The following is a 19,516-nucleotide window of genomic DNA, read 5'->3' as shown; positions in this document are numbered from 1 at the left end:
AGGCAATGAGAATGAAGGAATACACATGTGCTGATACGATGAAGTGGAAGTTGCACCCCACAGTCATGCATGTAAACATTTGCTTTTTAAAAAATGTTTATTGACCAAAATAATGAAGCAAATATCTGCTTTTGGTTTTCGCCATTAGTAGTTTCATCTTTATGCAGCCTTCCTCCTCCCAGGACTATGAAGGACAAATGGAGTCTTCAGTGCTGCACAATAAAAGGACAAACAGGTGAGATTCGATTATACAGGGGTCATTTATGTAACATTATGTTTACAATAAAGTAGACAGGCTCCTGTGAGCAGTGTTAAATATTATACATCGGATTAAGGCATTTCTTGATTTTGCAGCACAGTCAGTAAACAACTCCCCAACTCTTTAATGATCTCTCACATGTTTAGTCCCCAAAAATCTTCTACTGAACTTGTTTTATGTTCATTCACCAAATTTTAAACATTAAAACTTTATTTCTTTTTAACATTGTTAAATTCCATGAATAATGGTTAAATCCTTTGTAATGTTTTGCCTTCTACCAGTATAATAAGAAAAGATATGAGACTTCAGCAGCAAAATATAACTGTTTCTTTCTATTACCCATCAGTACACTCCACAGATGTCTTTGCAACACAGTGAATTTTTGCCTGTTTATAGATTAACCGCATGTGCATTCATGCATTATTTCATGGACCAGATGGCAAATTGTGACAGGGTGAGATACAAACAGGAAATCTGTCTGCTACATCAGAAGTATCATGTTGATTGTACAAATGTGACATTATTCCAGAATATTGCTACAGAAGACTGGGTCTTGATAGAGCAGCCCACATTTTTAATTAAATTAATGAATAACTATTGAAAACTAATGGCAGCCACAGGGAAAATGGAAACCCACAGTGAAATTCCACAACTCCACATCATTCAAAAATGTTAAAAACCATCCATCTATCTATCTATCTATCTATCTATCTATCTATCTATCTATCTATCTATCTATCTATCTATCTATCTATCTATCTATCTATCTATCTATCGATACAGGTATACTGTATATGTCTCATCTTCTTGACTGCTTTGTCCCTTCTGGGGTCACAGGGAGGGTGCACATACTGCGAAGGCCGGGTACACACCTAGATTTGTTGGCAGTTCCTTGCAGGGCTCTGTGTGAGCATTTGTGTGTTCAGTACTTTGCCCAACCTTCCATGTTTTACCCACACTGGAGCTGAATCCCTCCGCTTCTCGGCCCACTCTCTAAAAGACTGAGCTACCACCACCGAGTATATATGTTGTTCCCTTATTAGGATATTTTGCCAGCACTGAGCCTCTGAGCCCACACCTACTGTGTATGTATGACACAGTGCCATTGCTCAGACTGCATGATGCATCATACTTGTCATTGCTTGTGGTATTTGCCACCAATGGCAAGCATAAGTTATGAGCAAAGCTGTTCACCCACCAGCTCAATTGTCCCTTTGTCTAGAGTTACAGCACGAGCTGCTTCCCAACTTAGTGCTGACGAAGCCTCACTCTGGTAGCTGGATGTTAGCTCACTCAGTGGAGAAATATTTGAATTATTTGATTATTACAATGATTTAACAGCATCCCTTAACTGAATAAATTATATTATTATTATTACAGGAGGGTAACTGGACACCTCAATAATGGTACATAGCAATGAAATCATTAACCCTGTTGACACCATGATGGAAAAACAAACTGAAACTGGGTCTCAATTTTGTTGTAACTGACTTAAAGTAATAAATTTGATCTCAAAATTAACAATCACCAGTAACATATCTACCTAAATACTAAAGATTTCCAAATACTAAATCTATCTACCTGTAAATACCCACACATACAGTACCCTGCCCCCCCACACACACATACACACACACACACACACATACACACACATACAATAATAAATGTTTTTACGTATTTATGTGTACCTTAAATTCCCAGATCACCATGGCTCCATCCAAACCCAGACTACTATACTTCACCACTTTGGTTTTATCCCCAGTCACAACACGCAGCTCCCTGCAGGGACACCACAACATGACACAAAACAACACAAGAAGAATACTCAGTAAGTAAAACAAAATCCAATTAGTGCCCATGCATATATGGAAAGTCCAAATTCAGTTTTTAGTCTTGAAATAAACAAGTGTATTTATGCCATATCCCTGACAAATTACTTTTTAAGACTGCAAGGAAGAAAAGGAAAAAAGCTGAAATGTCTCAATGCATGCCGTGTTAGAACCACCTTGCTGGAAAAGATTAACTCTTACGTGATGCTGTTCTTATGAAGGGTTTCCATCTCAGTTTCGGCCTCGTCTGTAGCCTTCTTATCAAGATTGCGGAAGTGTTGCATGGCTGATAAACCACCCTTTGATGTCTGCTTGGGTATGTCCAGCTTCTTCACAAACTCCAGAGTACCTGGTCCCTTATAGCTATACTGGTAGGGGCAGCAATCATGACCCTGTCAAAAAAAGGAAATTAGAATAGTGGTTGCACTTAATTTTTTATAATAACAAATACCCCTTTTAATAGGTGACAAAATGCTATGTTTACATTTTTTTAACAATTCAAAAAGATTAAATGAAAAACTGAAGGGAAGAGTGATGAAGTGATGAAGAATATATAACATTCATACATTGTAATGGTTCTGTCTAGTTTATTTGAGAATGTTTAGTTTCACATGAACACATTTATAGTCAAATGAACAATTAATATGACAATTAGAGATCGTTATTTATAACCACTATTTGGGATGTGTGCTTGGCGGCAGTGGAAGACAGCTTTTTATTTACAGAAGAAATCTGTATTTCAAAAAACTCTTTGGGAGGAACAACAAAACATAACACTATGAAAACAGTAATTTAATGTTTTGTCACACACCTAAATGGGAGAGTATTCAATACTTGGTGAAAGTTATTTTAATTAATCTGGAAAATTTAATGTTATCAATGCAGAGACTTTTTTCGGTGTAATCAGACATGCTGGCTATCGTTACTTTTATTAAGATGACTGAGCACAAACAAACTAAAAGTAAGTTGATAGTTACCGCAGCAACAATTTCAGTAGGGCTGACATAGAGTATGCTCAAGAGAGGAAGATGATCTGTGGTCAAATGGGTAACCCTGTTGACAGGTTGGATAAAAGTGTTTAATTAGAGTGGGGATTTTTTTTAAAAAGAGAACCCAGGATTAACAGTGTTACTTACTCTTTGCCCTGGGCTGCATTAGCCACAGAGACGCCACTGTTGTGAGCTACCCAGGCCAACTGGTCTCCACTGGGGGAAAAGGATACATCATGCACCCAGCCTCCACAGTCTTTGTGTTCCAGCAGCATCTCTCCAAAAGGCATTTTGGCCCCCCAGGCAGTAGGTCCAGGCTTATCTTCAATGTCCTTGATATAGGCTGAGAAAACCCTTTAAGCAAAAGTAGAGAACCATTTTACAACTTTGAGAGTTTTCTGTCTTCGATTTCATCATAATATATAACTTTATATTACATTCCTACATCATCATCTTGCAAGGTTAATTATCTTCAACATTAGGATTTTTATTATTACTGAATTTTTCGGGACATTTGTATTTACTGCAACAGTGAAGCACAAGTGAATACATTTCTTCAAAATAGTGTTTGTATTTTCAGAATCCTTCCAGTCAGCCTTCCCACCTCCACATTACAATTTTCAGATGTGTTTCACCTGCAGTGAAAGTCTGCAGACCCAGCTGCCAGCAGAATGTTGTTTGGATGCCAGTCCAGACTCAGGACAGTGGAATACACGGACTTCTTGATGTGCTTACTCAGCCACCTGCAAGACAGAGATAAATCACCTAACTTGTGCCACCTCAGGCACTGTGGTGGTCAACAACCCCCGAATACATATACTTCATATTCTAAGAAAAAAGCTGTGCTTACCAGTCATTCTCTTTCTCAAAGTAGCAGACAGATATGAGGCGAGCTCCACTCCCCAGAGCAAACTTGTTCTCCAGCGGTGACCACTTGACACAGGTAGCTGCACGGTTGATTCGCACCAGGACCAGGGTGGGCTTCCACGCGCCATCCTTTAATGTCCACACGTAGGCATTACGGTCAGAGGCACAACTCACAATGCGGTTGGACTCCGGGGCCCAGTCTATGCCTATTGACAGATAGTAATCATTAGCACATGCTTGGATATTTTTATTCAAAATGTCAGTTTATATTAATGATACGATTTACTGCTGCAAATACCATTTGCACATGTGTACTAATTGCAATTTCTTGGACATGCGTCAACTAAAAAATGGCAGAAATTAGAAATATCGTAGTAATTTTTAAGTCACATATTCATGCTCATGGAACAAATGATACAAATATTTTAATTTAAAGAAATTTTAATTGTTGATATATGGAGTTTAAGTATTTTATTGTCCAGATTCAGTTTTGTGAACAAAGAAACCACTGTTTTCATCAGTACTGTTGAGTAAAGAATGACCCTTTCATTTAAAATGTAAAAACTTGGGTATTTTTTTATTTGGCATTGTCATTTAACTAATGTTTATCTTGCTTAAAAACTGGCTGATGCATGTTTGTATACCTGTAATCCGCCCACTGTGTTCAGCCAGCTCATGAATCTTGGTCCAGTCTTTTCCTTTTTTCTCATAGATGATTACCACATTATTGTTTGGACTTACTGCAATCTCTTCATAGAAATACACAGGAGCATTAGATACAGGAGATAGATAAGTCATGAATTTTTGATAGATTATTGTTTACATGAGAACTATGAACACAGTAAACATCATGGCTATAAGTCTGTTATGGTTATGGTAAATATAAGAATCCAACATGACAGAACATGGGCTACGACTCTTTGAGTCAATTTCCTGTATTGCTAAAGTGACTCCCTCTGATTTTTCAGGCAGCATTAAACCAACAAGAAGTAAATGTATGTGTGTGCATGTATATATGTATACATATATCTTAAACCACTGTAAATTAAAGCTAAATGTTACATAAAATACATATACACCATTGATTGATATCATGTTTCTCTTCCTAAGAATATGCTGATGTGGATTGATGTGGATGTGGATGTGGATGTTTCACTTACGGGTCCTGTCTTTGTTCCAGGCGTGGCAGGAAAGTGGCTCCAAGCCAAAACTGTGGAGCGACATGTCTGAACAGAGGCTGCTGGAATGTAGGTGCTGTCACGGCTGCACAACAGATGTTGGAGGGGGTCAGACATACCTTTCGTATAGTTTTGAGATAAAGCAAGCATGTTCTGTTGCATTTACTATGAAAATGATTATGCTTTGACAGTTTGATGTAAGAAATTGGTAAATCTACTTTAGTTCTACATTAGTAACATACCTACCGTTCCTAGCTGGGTGGGAAAAAATGCTTTATTACCTGTGCTTTTCCCTTCAATCTAATCATACCCATTTAACTGGAGCAACAATCTGTTATAGTTTTACTAAGATCAATAAAAAACAATGTTGAAACAGAGCTGATAATACCTAAAACATTTCTATAGATGTACATTCATTGAGTTTTCACTCTGAAACAAAAATATTTGCAAATAAATGGTGGATTGAAATCTGCATCTAAATGGCTAAATACAACAGTATCATTAGTGCTTATATCAACAGCGGTGGGCCAAAGACAATGACCTATTTCTAACCTGGTTTAATGTAATTGAAGCATTGAGGGTGGAAGCCATTACTTACGTTAATTGTGTGGGTGTAGTGGTGCAGCAGGGCTGTATCCGTGGACTCTGGACAGTCAACACGAATGGAGCTGTGCAGTACGAGTCTGTGAAGAAAAAGGCTGTTGTTTTATTGTAGGGACTGAAAGAAATGTGGGTGTGTCTTAGGATAAGGAAGTAACCTGCATTTGTTCCAAGACATGAGGAAATGCTGCTAATGTATCTCATTTTTATAAATATTTCAATATCCTTCATATGTTTTAAACAATTTAATTATTTGTTTAGTTAAGTTATTTAGTTATTGATTATTGCCTGATTGTACATAATTTTGTTTCTAAATCAGGCAATAAACAGGAAATTGCATTTATTATTTATTATATATATTTTTTAAACTTGCCAAATAATGGAGTTTGTGGATGACAGGGGAGGTGTACAGGCTCCTGAAGGCGAAGAAGGCTGCCATCACAGCAGGAGATGTGGAGAATAGCAATGACAAACCTGGCATTGCTGTGGCATCTGAGAGGCTAAGAGAGACGGCAGGGAACAGCAGGGACACACAGAGCCTTTAGCCCCTGGTCCTGGCAATATACCTGGTCGTGTGACTGTGTGGGGGAATTTCAGCTATCTTCACTGACAATTTTTAACATCTTGTTGAGGCAGGCTGTGGCCTCCATGTGCTTCAAGGTCATCCCATGCCCAAAGAAGTCGACTCCCTCCTTTCTTAATGACTACTGTTGGGTTGCATCCCAATTAAGAGCTAGTCAAGCAGCACATGAGGCCTTTCCCCCTCCTCCCTGGACCCCTTCCATTTTGCTTATCAGTCAAAACGCTTGACTAATTGTGCCAATTCCACTGCCCTCCATTCAGCCCTCACTCGCCTGGATGCAAAAGACTTTAGTTCAGCATTCACACCCATCACTCCCCCACCAGCTTGTTCAAAAACTGGACTGGCTGTGGCGGAACACCTCACTGTAACTGGCTGACTTCTCAGTTCTAGTCGACAGCAACACATCAAGCACCATCACACTGAACAGGGAGCCCTGGTGAACATGGTGTACTAAACCCCCTCTTCTTAACTCTGCTGATACACGACTTCACTCCATTCTGAAGTTCCAAATTGTTGCGTGGCCTCGTGGCGCAAAAACAGCAATCTCTCTATGAACATCGAGAAGGCGAAAAAAGCTTGTTGTAGACTCTCTCGGGGACATACACAGCTCCTACCTCATCCACAAAGCCCTCTGCATTGCAAGTGATCCCACTTACCTTTCACATTGCTATCTCAAACTGCTGCCCTCGGGGAGGAGACTGCAGCATCTCCGGGCAAGGACCAGCAGGATGACTCCCTCCCTGCACCGCTTCTTGTTTATTAGTACAAAAGTTACATCTAAGCTAAATGTCCACAAACCTTAATGTCAGCATGTTTCGTTGTTAAATTTGTAGAATATGTGTAAAGTATTTAAGTATTGGCAAAAGTGTGATAAACATGAATTCTACACTAACTGATAGTAAAATAATTATTCCAAACAAATTTACAGATCAATGATTTTTCAAGCAATGACGAAAAAGTGTCACCCATTGACTATTTCATACATAGCTTTGGTCTCGTTTTGATGACATCATCAAAACAGGACAATCGTAACGTCTCTTGCTGGCGGCCGTAAACATGGCGAACAGCTAATGTTGGTCTGCTGTCATAAGAGTTTAGAGATTCTGTGTTTTGTGTGAATTCAGCTTCATTCCGCTTACCGGAGCTTTGTTTTTTGTGTGCGGCGCTAAGCTGTGCAATTTTTTTCTCCCACGAAAAAAGGTAAAGTTACGTTTTCTTATTGTGCTCAGCTCAATGCTAGCATGGCCCTCGATATAAGTGCATGCTACTTGATAAATTAGCATGCTCCATGCGATGATTGCATCCAGTATTTCTGAGATATCTATTGGTTGCGAGTTTGCAATGATTCTTAGTTTTGTGAAACAGCAAATACACTAAACGCGTCTTGTAATATAATGTTGAATGTCTGGCAATGTAAGCGGTTTGGCAACTGCGTTAGTTCGTTACCGAAGAGTAGATTGCCTCCATACTCGAATATTTTATGTCTATATAACATTTTGCTGTATTTTCCTTATCAACAATACTTTCCTATCACCACCAGCTAAGCTAATGAAATGAAATTGTGGTATCCTGAATACACATGGGTTGTAAATTCTTCTGAATGGTTGGTTCTGACTGACAATATGATATCTAAGGTGAAGGAGATTTATTGGCAAAATGGGGCGACGTTCAACCTCCTCCACCAAAAGTGGAAAGTTTATGAACCCTACCGACCAGGCCAGTAAGTACCTATCTGTACAACCAAAAGTGTTTGTTTTTTTTGGGTTTTTTTTATATCTAAAGATGTTCTTTTCTCATTGGATGGAAGAAAGCTAACAATATCTCCATGTTTCTTGCAGGAAAGGAGGCTAGGAAAAGGGAGTTAAAAAAGGTACCATTGATATCAGTATTCAGATAAAAACACATAGTGCAACATTGTGCTCATAACTTTGCCTCGATTGTAGAACAAGAAGCAGAGAATGATGGTGAGAGCAGCAGTGCTGAAGATGAAAGACCCCAGACAGATCATCAGAGATATGGAAAAATTGGATGAGATGGGTAAGAGCCCAAGGGTCTAAGTTGACATCTAGGTTTTACTAGATGCAAAAGTGATTCATGAGTATGTCTTGTGGCCCTTGGGTTTTATAGAAATCTATTCCCATTAATCAATGATGGAATTTCTTTTCATATTTCAACTGGCTAGACAAACATTTACTTAATAAATTTCCTATATTAAAATCATGATAAATGAGTAAACAGTTTGCTCCGGTTGCTGCTGTTGTCTCTGTTGTGGTTGTGGTTTTAATTGCTCTGCAACAAAATTGTGTAGGCTTTTTATGCAGACGTGTTCAAAAATGAATAAAAGATCTGTTTAACACTTTTTCCAGAGTTCAACCCAGTTCAACAACCTCTGTTGAATGAGAAGGTATTAAGGGACAAGCGGAAAAAGCTGCGTGAGACGTTTGAACGTATCATACGTTTGTATGAAAGGGAGAATCCTGAAACCTACAAAGAGCTGCGTAAATTGGAACTGGACTATGAGACTAAACGAGGGCAGCTTGCTCTCTATTATGACTCTGTCAAGGTGTGTTTTAGTGTAAATTGCCTTTTTATTTATCTCTGATGTTTTTTTGGTGGCAGTCTAGCATGATGTGTCATGTTTTTTTCAGAACGCGGAGTCTGTAGAAGTGGACAGCATCCCATTGCCCGACATGCCTCATGCTCCATCAAATATCCATATTCAGGACATCCCACTTCCAGGGGCTCAGCCCCCCTCTATACTGAAGAAGACCACCTCTTTTGGGTAGGTGTTCCTCGGTTTTTTATGTAATTGTCACACAAATACAGTCACAACAACTCTTAACTTTAGGGGTCTAAGGAGAATCAAGATCGGCCTTCATGACAGAGCATGCTGTGTTCAACGATCTATTTATATTATGACACGTTATCCCATTTATTTTTCAGTCAAATAAAAGAATTGTAAAAATTAAATGTTACATTAAGTCTAATTTTGACCTTGAATTTAATTTATTTCAGAAACTTTAGAAATAAAAAGGATAACAAAAAAGGAAATTGCAACAAATTCTGATGTACCCACGTTTAAACGATGAATGAATCATAACATTATTTAAAAATAACTTTATTCAAATTTACAGTACAAAAATTGTAAAAATCCAATTTTTATTTTATTTATATAGTTTTTCTCTACATGTAGCAAATACGTAGACACTGTTAAATGAGAGGATAAAATGTGTTGGTCCCAAATGTTTATTTAATAACTTGACAATCCACTCTCCAATAAGCCTATGTCACACTTCTTGCATCTGCAACATTAAAAATCAACTTGCAGCACTCTTACACTTCTCTTCGCTAGGTATAAAAGGCCTTAGTTTAACAATCTCTGAAGTAGCGCATTTATCTGGTTGCATAATATTAAACACAAATATTTCCATTTTGCAAAAGTTTAAAAAAAAACATTAATACTAATTGTTCTGGTTGTAATTCACACACGGAACACTTAGGTTCTGTATCAAGTTCACGCCCAAGTTCTGTAATAAAAATAACTCCTGGCCCATCTGTACCTCTTGGTTTACTCTATATCCACATCTGCTGCATAAATGATGTTTTAGTATTGCTATGAAACTAATATAAAGACTGCCTCCAGGCATTGATAGCTGCTGTTTCATCAGAGTCCATTTATAATGTCATTGGAACACAGTGATGCAGTGCATTCTGCCTTTGTATTTTTGTACATGCTGGTAGACCATTTTTAGGAAAATGATAATGCTAACTTTTCTATTCTCACCACTCTCAGTAAAGGACCTCTATCATCATCCTCTGGATCAGTTTTTGCAGCAGTGCCAGGGGTACCGCGCTTACCTCCTGGAAAGAAGCCCCCAGGTCCCCCACCTGGACCCCCACCTGCACAAGTTCTGGCTCTGTATGGAATTCCTACTCGACGTAGTTTTGGTGCAGATACAGGTATGAGATACTTATTTTTTATTGATTTATTTTTTAAGCAAATGTAGGTAGTTGGAGATAAATGTTTGAACCATATTCTAACATACAATGCTGCTTATGTTTTAGCTTGTCCTATTTTATTTTTCTTCTTTAGAGCCTTTTATTCCTGGATTTGACAAAGACTCCAGTGCTGATTTTGGACAAGATCTGGATAGCAGCAGCGAGAGTGACAGAGATCAGGACAATGTGGAGGATGACAAAAGTGACTCTGATGCCGACAGTAAAGAAGACGATGGAGATGGCAACCAGAGAATGAGTCTGGATAGGCAGGACGATGAGAAAAACAGAGAGGAAAGAGACCGGAGTGAAAGACAGTCTGGTGAGAGTTTGAGGTCTCTTCATTTGATTAATGCTTCCCTTTCTGTACTTTGACGTGACAAAAATAACAAACCATTGCTGCCCAATTAGTTTATGTAATTGAGGTGTTTGGCAAAAGCAATACTTTTGCAGTAGTATATAAAATGAATGAATGTGTTTATTGTGCTTATTTAGGTCGAAGCGTGCGCTTTGCGGACATGGCTCCAGAGTCTGCGCTTAAAGGAAAGCGTAAGAAAAAGAGGCTGGTGAAGAAGACAAAAGCCATAACACCCTTGCAGGCCATGATGTTAAGGATGGCTGGTAGGCTGCAATCCTGCTTTACAAGACAAGCACACCTTGTACACGGTAGTGCCGTTTTGATTCATTTATGATTTTACTCTTTAGGTCAGTCGATTCCTGAAGAAGAGGAGGAAGAAGAAGAGGAAGAGTATACTGATGAATCTGAAAGCTCAGATATTGAGGACAGGGAGCCACCTGGGGACAATCCACCGCTTATGGACAACACACGTCTGCCTCCCCCTGCGGGCCCAGTGCCACCACCAGGACCTCCACACTTGCAGGGTCCACCAATGACCGGTCCTCCTCCACTGGGTCCTCCTCCAGCTCCCCCAATGCGTCCTCCTGGTCCACCCACTGGTCCACCTCCAGGCCCACCACCAGGTTTGTAAAAATGTTTAGTTAAAATCATAATAATAAAATACAGTGTATATATATATATATATATATATATATATATATATATATATATATAGAGAGAGAGAGAGTGTTTCTGCAATTAAATTGGCATTCGTATCTTGTAAGAATGTGAAGTGTAAATATACGGTCCTGAGAAATTGAATAAAGCACACAGACTCTTTAAGTTATCCAGGAGTTTATACCATTATATTGCCTGTCTATGGAGTATGTGGATTTTATCTTATGTGTAGGTGCTCCGCCATTCTTGAGACCTCCTACTATGCCTGGAGCCATCAGGGGTCCTCTGCCTCGTCTTCTGCCTCCCGGACCTCCACCAGGGCGTCCCCCTGGCCCTCCACCTGGACCCCCTCCTGGCCTCCCACCGGGGCCACCACCACGAGGTCCCCCTCCAAGGCTTCCACCCCCAGCACCTCCAGGTTTGTTGGATGTATGTTGGTGTGGATATGTGGGAACATACAATATGTTGATTTATAAAGTAATCAGTCAGTGTTCATTGTGCTTGTTAAAAGAATTGCTCCAGTCATATGATAGACAAATTTTGCTTCATGTGCTGCTTTCCAAATTCTTCTTAAATTAATCTAAGAGTCATTTAAAGAAAGAGTAAATTGTTTGTCTTCAGTTTTTACAAGTTCATATATTGTCCTTCCAGGTCTCCCACCTCCTCCACCAAGAGCAGGAGCACCTCCACGTCCACTTGCTCCTCCGTTGGCCCTTTTTCCTCCACCTCTCACTGCCAATGTGCTCAGTGCACCTCCCAACATTGTCCAGCGACAGAAAGGCTCCACAACAAGCCAGGATGGATCTCAGAACAATCTACCACCCCCTACAATGTCCTTGCGGCCAGGTGTCATGCAGATGCCCCCTCCTCCTGGCACCCCGGCAGCGCAAGGTGGAGCCAGTAACCCATCGGGCCACCATCATGCAGCCACCATTGAAAAGCGGCCCAATATTACCTCTCTCTCAGCAGCTGCAGGTGGTCTACCTCCAGGGGCTTCCTCTGGTGGGGCCACCATATCTGCAAAACCTCAGATTATCAATCCGAAAACTGAGGTCACCCGATTTGTGCCAACGGCACTCAGGGTGCGTAGGGACAAGAGTGGAACCACAACTGGGGCCTTTGAGAAACACGGCAGTGGTGTTGCAGGCAGAAGGGGAGATGATATTATGGCTGGAGGTCAGGGGCATAAACATCAGGCAGCTGCTCAGATGGGATTGGTCAACCCGGCCCAGATGGGAGCTGTGTCTCAGCCTAATATGAAGACCAAGGACCAGGTGTATGAAGCCTTTATGAGGGAGATGGAGGGACTCCTCTAACAGTCAACATTGTGTTTTGTTTTCTGTTGTGGTCTTTGCAGAGTAGCAACAGTCAAGGTAGATAAGTCAATCTGAAAATGTTTGGTTTTTTAGTAGTAAACCAAAGACACTGTTACAGTGTCAGTCCTGGTCATGACAAGTACAACAGTTCTCTGTTCTATCAGTGATGTGGTTTTGACATTAACAATTTCATATTTTTTAAATTTGGAAACTTTTAGAGTGTTTTTTTATCACACTGTAATTGCAAAAGTATAAGATCTTCTGCACAGATGAGACTACTTTCTTCATCACAAGTAAAGATTTGTTTGTTCTTTTGTGGGGTTTTTTTTTTTTTTTTTGCCTTTCTAATGTAGTTTGTCACGACCCACTTCAATATTTCTTTATTTCAAATGTTCATGGTTGTGTTGGACATCAATTTTAAAGGTCTGCCATGATTAAAGCTTTAAAAAAAAAAACTGTACAACTACCGTAAATAAAATTAAAAAAAAAAATAATAATGCGTGAGTTTGTGATACTGTATAAAGAATAGAGAACATAGTGAAGTATACAAAACATTATATAGACATTTTAAATCCCTTGATATTTATCTGAAATAAAGCACAATATGATTAAGTTATTTTATTTTTGTTACGCTAATGTTTGGAACGCCACTATGAAAGAGATGCTAAGGGGCAACTAAATGGTGCATGTGGTCTAGCAACCAAAAGGATTGCATTCAAGGTGTTTTGTGGATGTATTTGACATGTTACGTAAAAGAAATATGAATGTTTTTTTTTATAATATGTGAAAGATCACATCTGCTTTTTACTAATATATTTCGCATTATCCCGCACACAAAACCACATATCCCGGCACTCATAGCGCAGTTTCGTAGGGCGGAAATGACGACACGTTGAGCTCGCGACCATCAGTGTTGAAGCATGGCGGATCTCGAGGATAACGTGAGTCTTAACGCCGACGAAGAAATCGGAGATTCGAGTGATGAACACAAGAAATGTACATTAGATGCTGACCAAGATGAGGACACACCAAAAACCTTCAAGGATTTGGTAAGTTTAATTAAAGCAGAAAAGCGCCATCTTTGCAGAGCTAAGTAGCATCAGCGTACAACGCTATAAGCCAAATTATACTTGTGTGTCAAGTACACACAATAATTGACTGATTATATGGCTTTTTGGATTAATGTCGTGAAATAATTTACAACTTACCAAGTGTTTTTGAGACACACAGGGTGTCACCGAGGTTCTCTGTGAGGCGTGCGATCAGCTGGGATGGAAAAGTCCGACAAAAATTCAGATAGAAGCGGTTCCCGTTGCTCTGCAAGGTACGTTTTATATACAGTATATATGCTAGCTTTGCCAGATGCCACGGCCAAAAAGGTATAGATTGGTTACTGTGAAAAATGAGCACTCCTTCAAGGATATGTCTTTATTACGACATGGAAACATACGGGAACGCATTCAATTACTGCGTGTTCCGAAAGTGACACTTCACCCCGCAGAGCCATGCAAAAAATGGCTTTAAAAACCAACGCACATGTGGTTGATGTTTTACATAAATTACAGGACTTCTACAAATTGTGTAAACTTAATAACTTTGACATTTTATTACCATGTGAGATGTCACCAGTTGTTCCACCAGTGGACACTCTACATACTTTGATTAATGTCGACCTGTGCTTTCTTCCTCTTCAGGGAAGGATGTTATCGGACTGGCAGAGACTGGTTCAGGAAAGACTGGTGCTTTTGCTCTGCCGATCCTACAGTCTTTGCTGGCCTCACCACAGAGGCTTCACACCCTCGTGCTCACTCCTACCAGGGAGCTGGCCTTTCAGATCTCTGAGCAGTTTGAGGCCCTTGGCTCCAGCATTGGGGTTAAGTGTGGTAGGTGATCTAATTGTTGTCTTGTGGGCAACTGACTTTTCTGAGTTTCGTCCTGATGAACATCTCTTGTTTGCAGCGGTCATCGTTGGAGGTATCGATATGATGTCACAGTCTTTGGTTTTGGCTAAAAAACCTCACATTGTTATTGGTAAGACTACGCTAATGAAGATGCAGCTGTAACAGTGGACATTTGTGTAGAAGCTAATACAAAACTCTATTTGGTTTTGAAAAGCTTTTAAATCCTTTAATCATTAAAAATGAACAAAAAGTTTGTCATTCCGAGGCTGGAGCCTACTCTGGAAGTGGCATCACGCTGGAGGCCTCTCACTTTTGTTGAGCTGTTATGTGCTTTGTGGTGAAGTGATGCATTGAATCAATTGTATCCACAGCTACACCTGGACGATTGATAGACCACCTGGAGAACACAAAGGGCTTCACTTTACGAGCTTTGAAATTTCTAGTGATGGATGAGGCTGATAGAATCCTTAACATGGACTTTGAAACTGAGGTGAGTCTACGTGCATTCAGTCTGCTCAGTTGGCTTCAGTATATTTTTTCTTATGTTTTAATGGGGTATTCAAATGGCTGTTGTTTTTCTTCCTCAACTGATGGACATGTAGCTAACCATAAAACGACTGCATGTAGGTATAAGAAATGTGCAAATGACAGATCAATAATAGGCTCAATAGTGAACAATATGGCGGCACGGTGGTGTGGTGGTTAGCACTGTTGCCTCACAGCAAGAATGGCCCGGGTTCTATCCCCGGTTGGGCTGGGGAATTTCTGTGTGGAGTTTGCATGTTCTCCCTGTGCCTGCGTGAGTTCTCTCCGGGTACTCCGGCTTCCTCCCCCAGTCCAAAGACATGCATGATTGGGGATTAGGCTAATTGGCAACTCTAAAAATTGCCCGTAGGTGTGACTGTGCGAGAGAATGGTTGTTTGTCTATGTGTTAGCCCTGCTATTGACTGGCATCCAGTCCAGGGTGTACCCTGCCTCCGCCCATTGTGCTGGGATAGGCTCCAGTCCCCCCGTGACCCTCAGTGGAGGAACAAGCGGTAGAAAGTGAGTGAGTGAGTGAGTGAGTGAGTGAGTGAGTGAGAGAGAGTGAACAATATTGCCAGCCTGCCCCCTTAAACGTGATCTTACAAAATTCTAAAATCAGTAAATGATCTTGCAGGTTTATTGTTTCCTGCATTTGTATTTTTTTATTTTATATTGTTAAGAGCACATTAAGGCTAAGCCAATTGGTAGTAACTAGTTTTTGCACAGTTTGCACATTTTGTCATTGTTGCATGCATAGTAGAAAGAAGGGCCTGTAGCATCTGGATTATGGGAATAGAAGTTGATGACAAAAGGAAAGTGTACCTTTTAATTTTCAAATGCACTGGTCATTTTGCTTGAAGTGATTCCATAACTATAAATCAACTCCATAAATCAATGTGACTTATCTTTTCCAGGTGGATAAAATCTTGAAGGTGATTCCCAGAGAGAGACGGACCTTCCTTTTCTCGGCCACCATGACCAAAAAGGTTATAATACACTTTTTTTGTATCTGCTGGTTTTACTGATGAATTCTTAACTCATTCCAACTTTGTTTCATACTGCAGGTGCAGAAACTTCAAAGAGCAGCTCTTAAAGACCCTGTCAAGTGTGCAGTATCTACCAAGTACTCAACAGTAGACAAACTGCAACAGTACTACATCTTCATACCTTCAAAGTACAAGGTACAATAATTACGAAATGCACATTTTTATTCAATATTTAAATGTCGCATACCACAGTAATTGAACAAATGCTGTTTATATACTGTTCTGTGACAGGACTGTTACCTGGTGTCCATCCTGAATGATCTGGCTGGAAACTCCTTTATCATTTTCTGCAGCACATGCAACAATGCTCAGCGGGTGGCCTTGTTGTTAAGGAACCTTGGCATCACTGCAATTTCCCTTCATGGCCAGATGAGTCAGGTAAATCTTCACAGTAAATCTTGGGTGTTACAGATTCTGGAAGACTATATGAAAATTATACATTTACTGTTTAACGTGAGCTTTTTAAAACTATTTTTGAATCATCTCCAAAAAAAAAGCATCTAAAATAAAAGCATTAGCAATTTATCCTCTTGGTGTTCAATCCAAAATCCACATCGTGTTGTCTTTAAAAGTAAAGATTGGATACACCCTTGTACCGAGTGACTAGCTGCGTGTAAACACTGATTTACTATCGGGATCTTCATCCCCTGCTCAGAATAAACGTCTGGGAGCGCTCAACAAGTTTAAGTCAAAGTCTCGTTCGGTGCTGCTGGCAACTGACGTGGCCTCCCGAGGTCTGGACATTCCCCATGTTGACTGTGTCATCAACTACGACATCCCCACTCACTCTAAGGTAAGGCACGCTGTTTTTTTTTTTAATTTAAAATGAGCTCTGGATTTGTTTGTTTTGACTGAATTTTTTGGCCATGTCTGTGCTGACAGGATTACATCCACAGAGTAGGACGAACAGCCAGAGCCGGGCGCTCTGGGAAATCCATCACATTTGTCACTCAGTAGGTTACATGACTTGATCTTTCTATTTTAAAAATGAATCATTGTGCCAAATGCCCTGAAGTAAAAAATTTTATCTTTTAGATACGATGTGGAACTATTCCAGCGAATTGAAAGCCTGATTGGGAAGAAACTTCCTGCATTCCCCACACAGGAAGAGGAGGTAATGATGCTTGTGGAGAGGGTAAGCGAGGCCCAGAGGTTTGCTAGGCTGGTAAGTTATCTTTACTGGTGACTAAATTAAATATAAGACATAGAAAAAACTTTTTAGAAATGATATATCAATAACTGGTCTAATATACAATATGAAAAACTGAAGAAATGTTGGGGGAAAAATGTAAATTATTCTGTGAGCCATACTTCAGTCCAAATATTTGGCATGTTTATTTTACACATTTGTTTGAGGTTCTATAGTCAGGACTAAACTCAGATAAACCACTGTTTTAATGTTTGCATTTTGTATATTTACTGAAAATTTCTTGAACTCTTCAGGAAATGAAAGAGCAAGGCGAGAAAAGAAAAAGGCCCAAAGGAGGAGATAGAGATGATGATGACACAGAACAATCAAGTGGAGTGAGGAAAAAAGTGAGAGGAGGAGGAGGAGGAGGAGGAGGAGGAGGAGGAGGGATGAAGATGGGCAGAGGAGCCTGGCGGGGTCGACGCTGAATCTGGATTTATAGACTGTTCCTGCAACAACCTCTATCACCTTATCTGTTTAGTCCCATGTTTTGATTGCGACAACATTGTTTTCATGACCAAGGAAAGCAAATTAGATTACATAAAGTTTTTTCTGCTCTTCAACGCTAATTTGTTTTCCGATTGGAGTGCCTAATACACAAGGCTACTTTCAGCCACAAGAGGGTGGTATTTTTTTAAAAAGATATTTCTTTTAAAACTGAAATTGCAGCTTTGGCACAAAAAGAAATATACAGAAGATTTGCCAAAGATGATTTCCTCTGTGATATTGAATTATTTGCGATAAATAAGAGGGGATTTCTTATTGGGGAAAGTGGGCATAGGGATTCCAACAATCTGGTTCTATTTAGTGGAGGTGTGACTTTCATTGAGTTGCGTGGATGGAGCTGAAATAATAATAAAAACAAACCCACCGAACAATAATGTACTAATAACATAAACTACTTATTCATGTGCGCTTCTGCGTTCATTTACATAAGAATTCGATGTGCCCCCCTCCCCCCGTAATGGTGCTACGGGCTGTTGAAGTGAGGTATTTCGGGTCCGGTCACAGTGACCACAGTCCGCCGGGGGCGGGGCAGCAGCGGTCGGCTCTGCTCGCTTTAGGAGGGGCCCCAGCAGAGAGGCAGCATTGTGGGAGTCTCTGCTGCATGCCAGAGCCCCCGGTTCATGTCTGCATTTCTACAGTGCGCAGCTGCTCGACTTTTACCGGTCAGGGGGATTCCATTGGCCTGCCTGGCGAACGCATTTTCCCGCTGAGTATATCAAGTAAGTGTGCTTTATTCACAGAGAGAACCGGTGACGGAGATGCGGCGTAGGTTAGGCTTAGTACGGATATGTGGGTACGGGAGGCCGCTTTGAAGCTTATTTGGAAATATCATCTTTGCAATTGAATATGGCTCTTGTTTCCATGATAAATCGCCAAGGCTCAGTGAGTTCTAATTGGGTCAATTGCACATTGGGTTTAATTAATGAGGAACTTGACAACACTCTGCCACTGGCTGTATTTGCGTTTACCCCAACTTTTGTTCCGGGAATTTCCAGTTCAACATTATTTGGGATAGTTCTGCACATTACAGTGACATCTTCATTCAGATTCAACTGTTCAGGTTCATTAGCCTGCGCATTAGCCGCATTCTCCCATTCAATTATCTTTCTGTCTGTCCCTCTTTATCTGTCTGTCCCCCTCTCTGTCTGTCCCTCTTTATCTTTCTGTCTGTCCCCCTCTCTGTCTGTCCCTCTCTCTCTTTCTGTCTGTCCCTCTTTATCTTTCTGTCTGTCCCCCTCTCTCTTTCTGTCTGTCCCTCTTTATCTTTCTGTCTGTCCCCCTCTCTGTCTGTCCCTCTCTCTTTCTGTCTGTCCCCCTCTCTCTTTCTGTCTGTCCCTCTTTATCTTTCTGTCTGTCCCCCTCTCTCTTTCTGTCTGTCCCTCTTTATCTTTCTGTCTGTCCCCCTCTCTGTCTGTCCCTCTCTCTCTTTCTGTCTGTCCCCCTCTCTCTTTCTGTCTGTCCCTCTCTCTCTTTCTGTCTGTCCCTCTATCTTTCTGTCTGTCCCCCTCTCTGTCTGTCCCTCTTTATCTTTCTGTCTGTCCCTCTTGCCCTTTGTTGGCTCCAGTTGTTGCACGACATCACACGTGTTGTCTGAACTCCGTCTGGCTACGTCACGACTCGGCTACTTCTAATGCTTTCCATTTTTTTTTAAAAAAACAAAAAAAACTAACAAACAACCAAAACAGTTGATCCTGTCACAGCGACGTCATGCA

At 40.4% G+C, this 19,516-nt stretch overlaps 4 protein-coding genes across 5 annotated transcripts in view; 3 read left to right on the top strand and 1 right to left on the bottom strand.

The window, feature by feature from the left end:
* Positions 1–78: 78 nt before the first annotated feature.
* LOC101079431 (actin-related protein 2/3 complex subunit 1A-A) lies at positions 79–7,169 on the bottom strand. Of its 2 annotated transcripts, none has more exons than XM_029836602.1 (11): positions 6,965–7,169; positions 5,724–5,808; positions 5,108–5,244; positions 4,592–4,696; positions 3,931–4,153; positions 3,716–3,823; positions 3,228–3,434; positions 3,069–3,144; positions 2,293–2,483; positions 1,951–2,041; positions 79–212 (listed from the first exon to the last, which is right to left on the bottom strand). In XM_029836602.1, the coding sequence occupies exons 3-11, from the start codon at positions 5,169–5,171 to the stop codon at positions 207–209; spliced, it is 1,071 nt and encodes a 356-aa protein (XP_029692462.1). In that variant the 5' UTR covers positions 5,172–5,244; positions 5,724–5,808; positions 6,965–7,169; the 3' UTR covers positions 79–206. The 2 variants fall into 2 exon arrangements, with proteins under 2 accessions (XP_029692462.1, XP_011601951.1); XM_011603649.2 differs by having other exon boundaries at positions 5,108–5,210.
* A 140-nt stretch (positions 7,170–7,309) lies between these two features.
* LOC101079204 (WW domain-binding protein 11) lies at positions 7,310–13,123 on the top strand. The gene is made up of 12 exons (XM_011603648.2): positions 7,310–7,508; positions 7,943–8,028; positions 8,147–8,178; positions 8,252–8,345; positions 8,675–8,871; positions 8,957–9,090; positions 10,102–10,268; positions 10,402–10,626; positions 10,800–10,925; positions 11,010–11,285; positions 11,552–11,737; positions 11,971–13,123. Exons 2-12 carry the CDS (start codon positions 7,965–7,967, stop codon positions 12,633–12,635), a joined length of 2,166 nt encoding a protein of 721 aa, XP_011601950.1. The 5' UTR covers positions 7,310–7,508; positions 7,943–7,964; the 3' UTR covers positions 12,636–13,123.
* A 388-nt stretch (positions 13,124–13,511) lies between these two features.
* Positions 13,512–17,878, top strand: ddx47 (DEAD (Asp-Glu-Ala-Asp) box polypeptide 47). Its single transcript, XM_003964365.3, has 12 exons — positions 13,512–13,684; positions 13,866–13,959; positions 14,330–14,518; positions 14,595–14,666; positions 14,908–15,026; positions 15,977–16,048; positions 16,127–16,243; positions 16,340–16,486; positions 16,764–16,901; positions 16,991–17,061; positions 17,144–17,273; positions 17,552–17,878. The coding sequence occupies exons 1-12, from the start codon at positions 13,556–13,558 to the stop codon at positions 17,723–17,725; spliced, it is 1,452 nt and encodes a 483-aa protein (XP_003964414.2). The 5' UTR covers positions 13,512–13,555; the 3' UTR covers positions 17,726–17,878.
* Positions 17,879–18,295: 417 nt separating this feature from the next.
* The window catches only part of myh11b (myosin, heavy chain 11b, smooth muscle), a 43,429-nt gene continuing 42,208 nt past the window's right edge, over positions 18,296–19,516 (top strand). The window contains exon 1 of the mRNA XM_011603647.2: positions 18,296–18,523. The gene's annotated coding sequence lies outside the window, so the exon portion shown is untranslated. The remainder of the gene's footprint in view (positions 18,524–19,516) is intronic.

This window comes from Takifugu rubripes, chromosome 5, assembly GCF_901000725.2.
Source record: "Takifugu rubripes chromosome 5, fTakRub1.2, whole genome shotgun sequence".
NCBI lineage: Eukaryota > Metazoa > Chordata > Actinopteri > Tetraodontiformes > Tetraodontidae > Takifugu > Takifugu rubripes.
The sequence above is the reverse complement of the archived record's forward strand: the minus strand, read 5'-3'. Positions and strand labels throughout refer to the sequence as shown.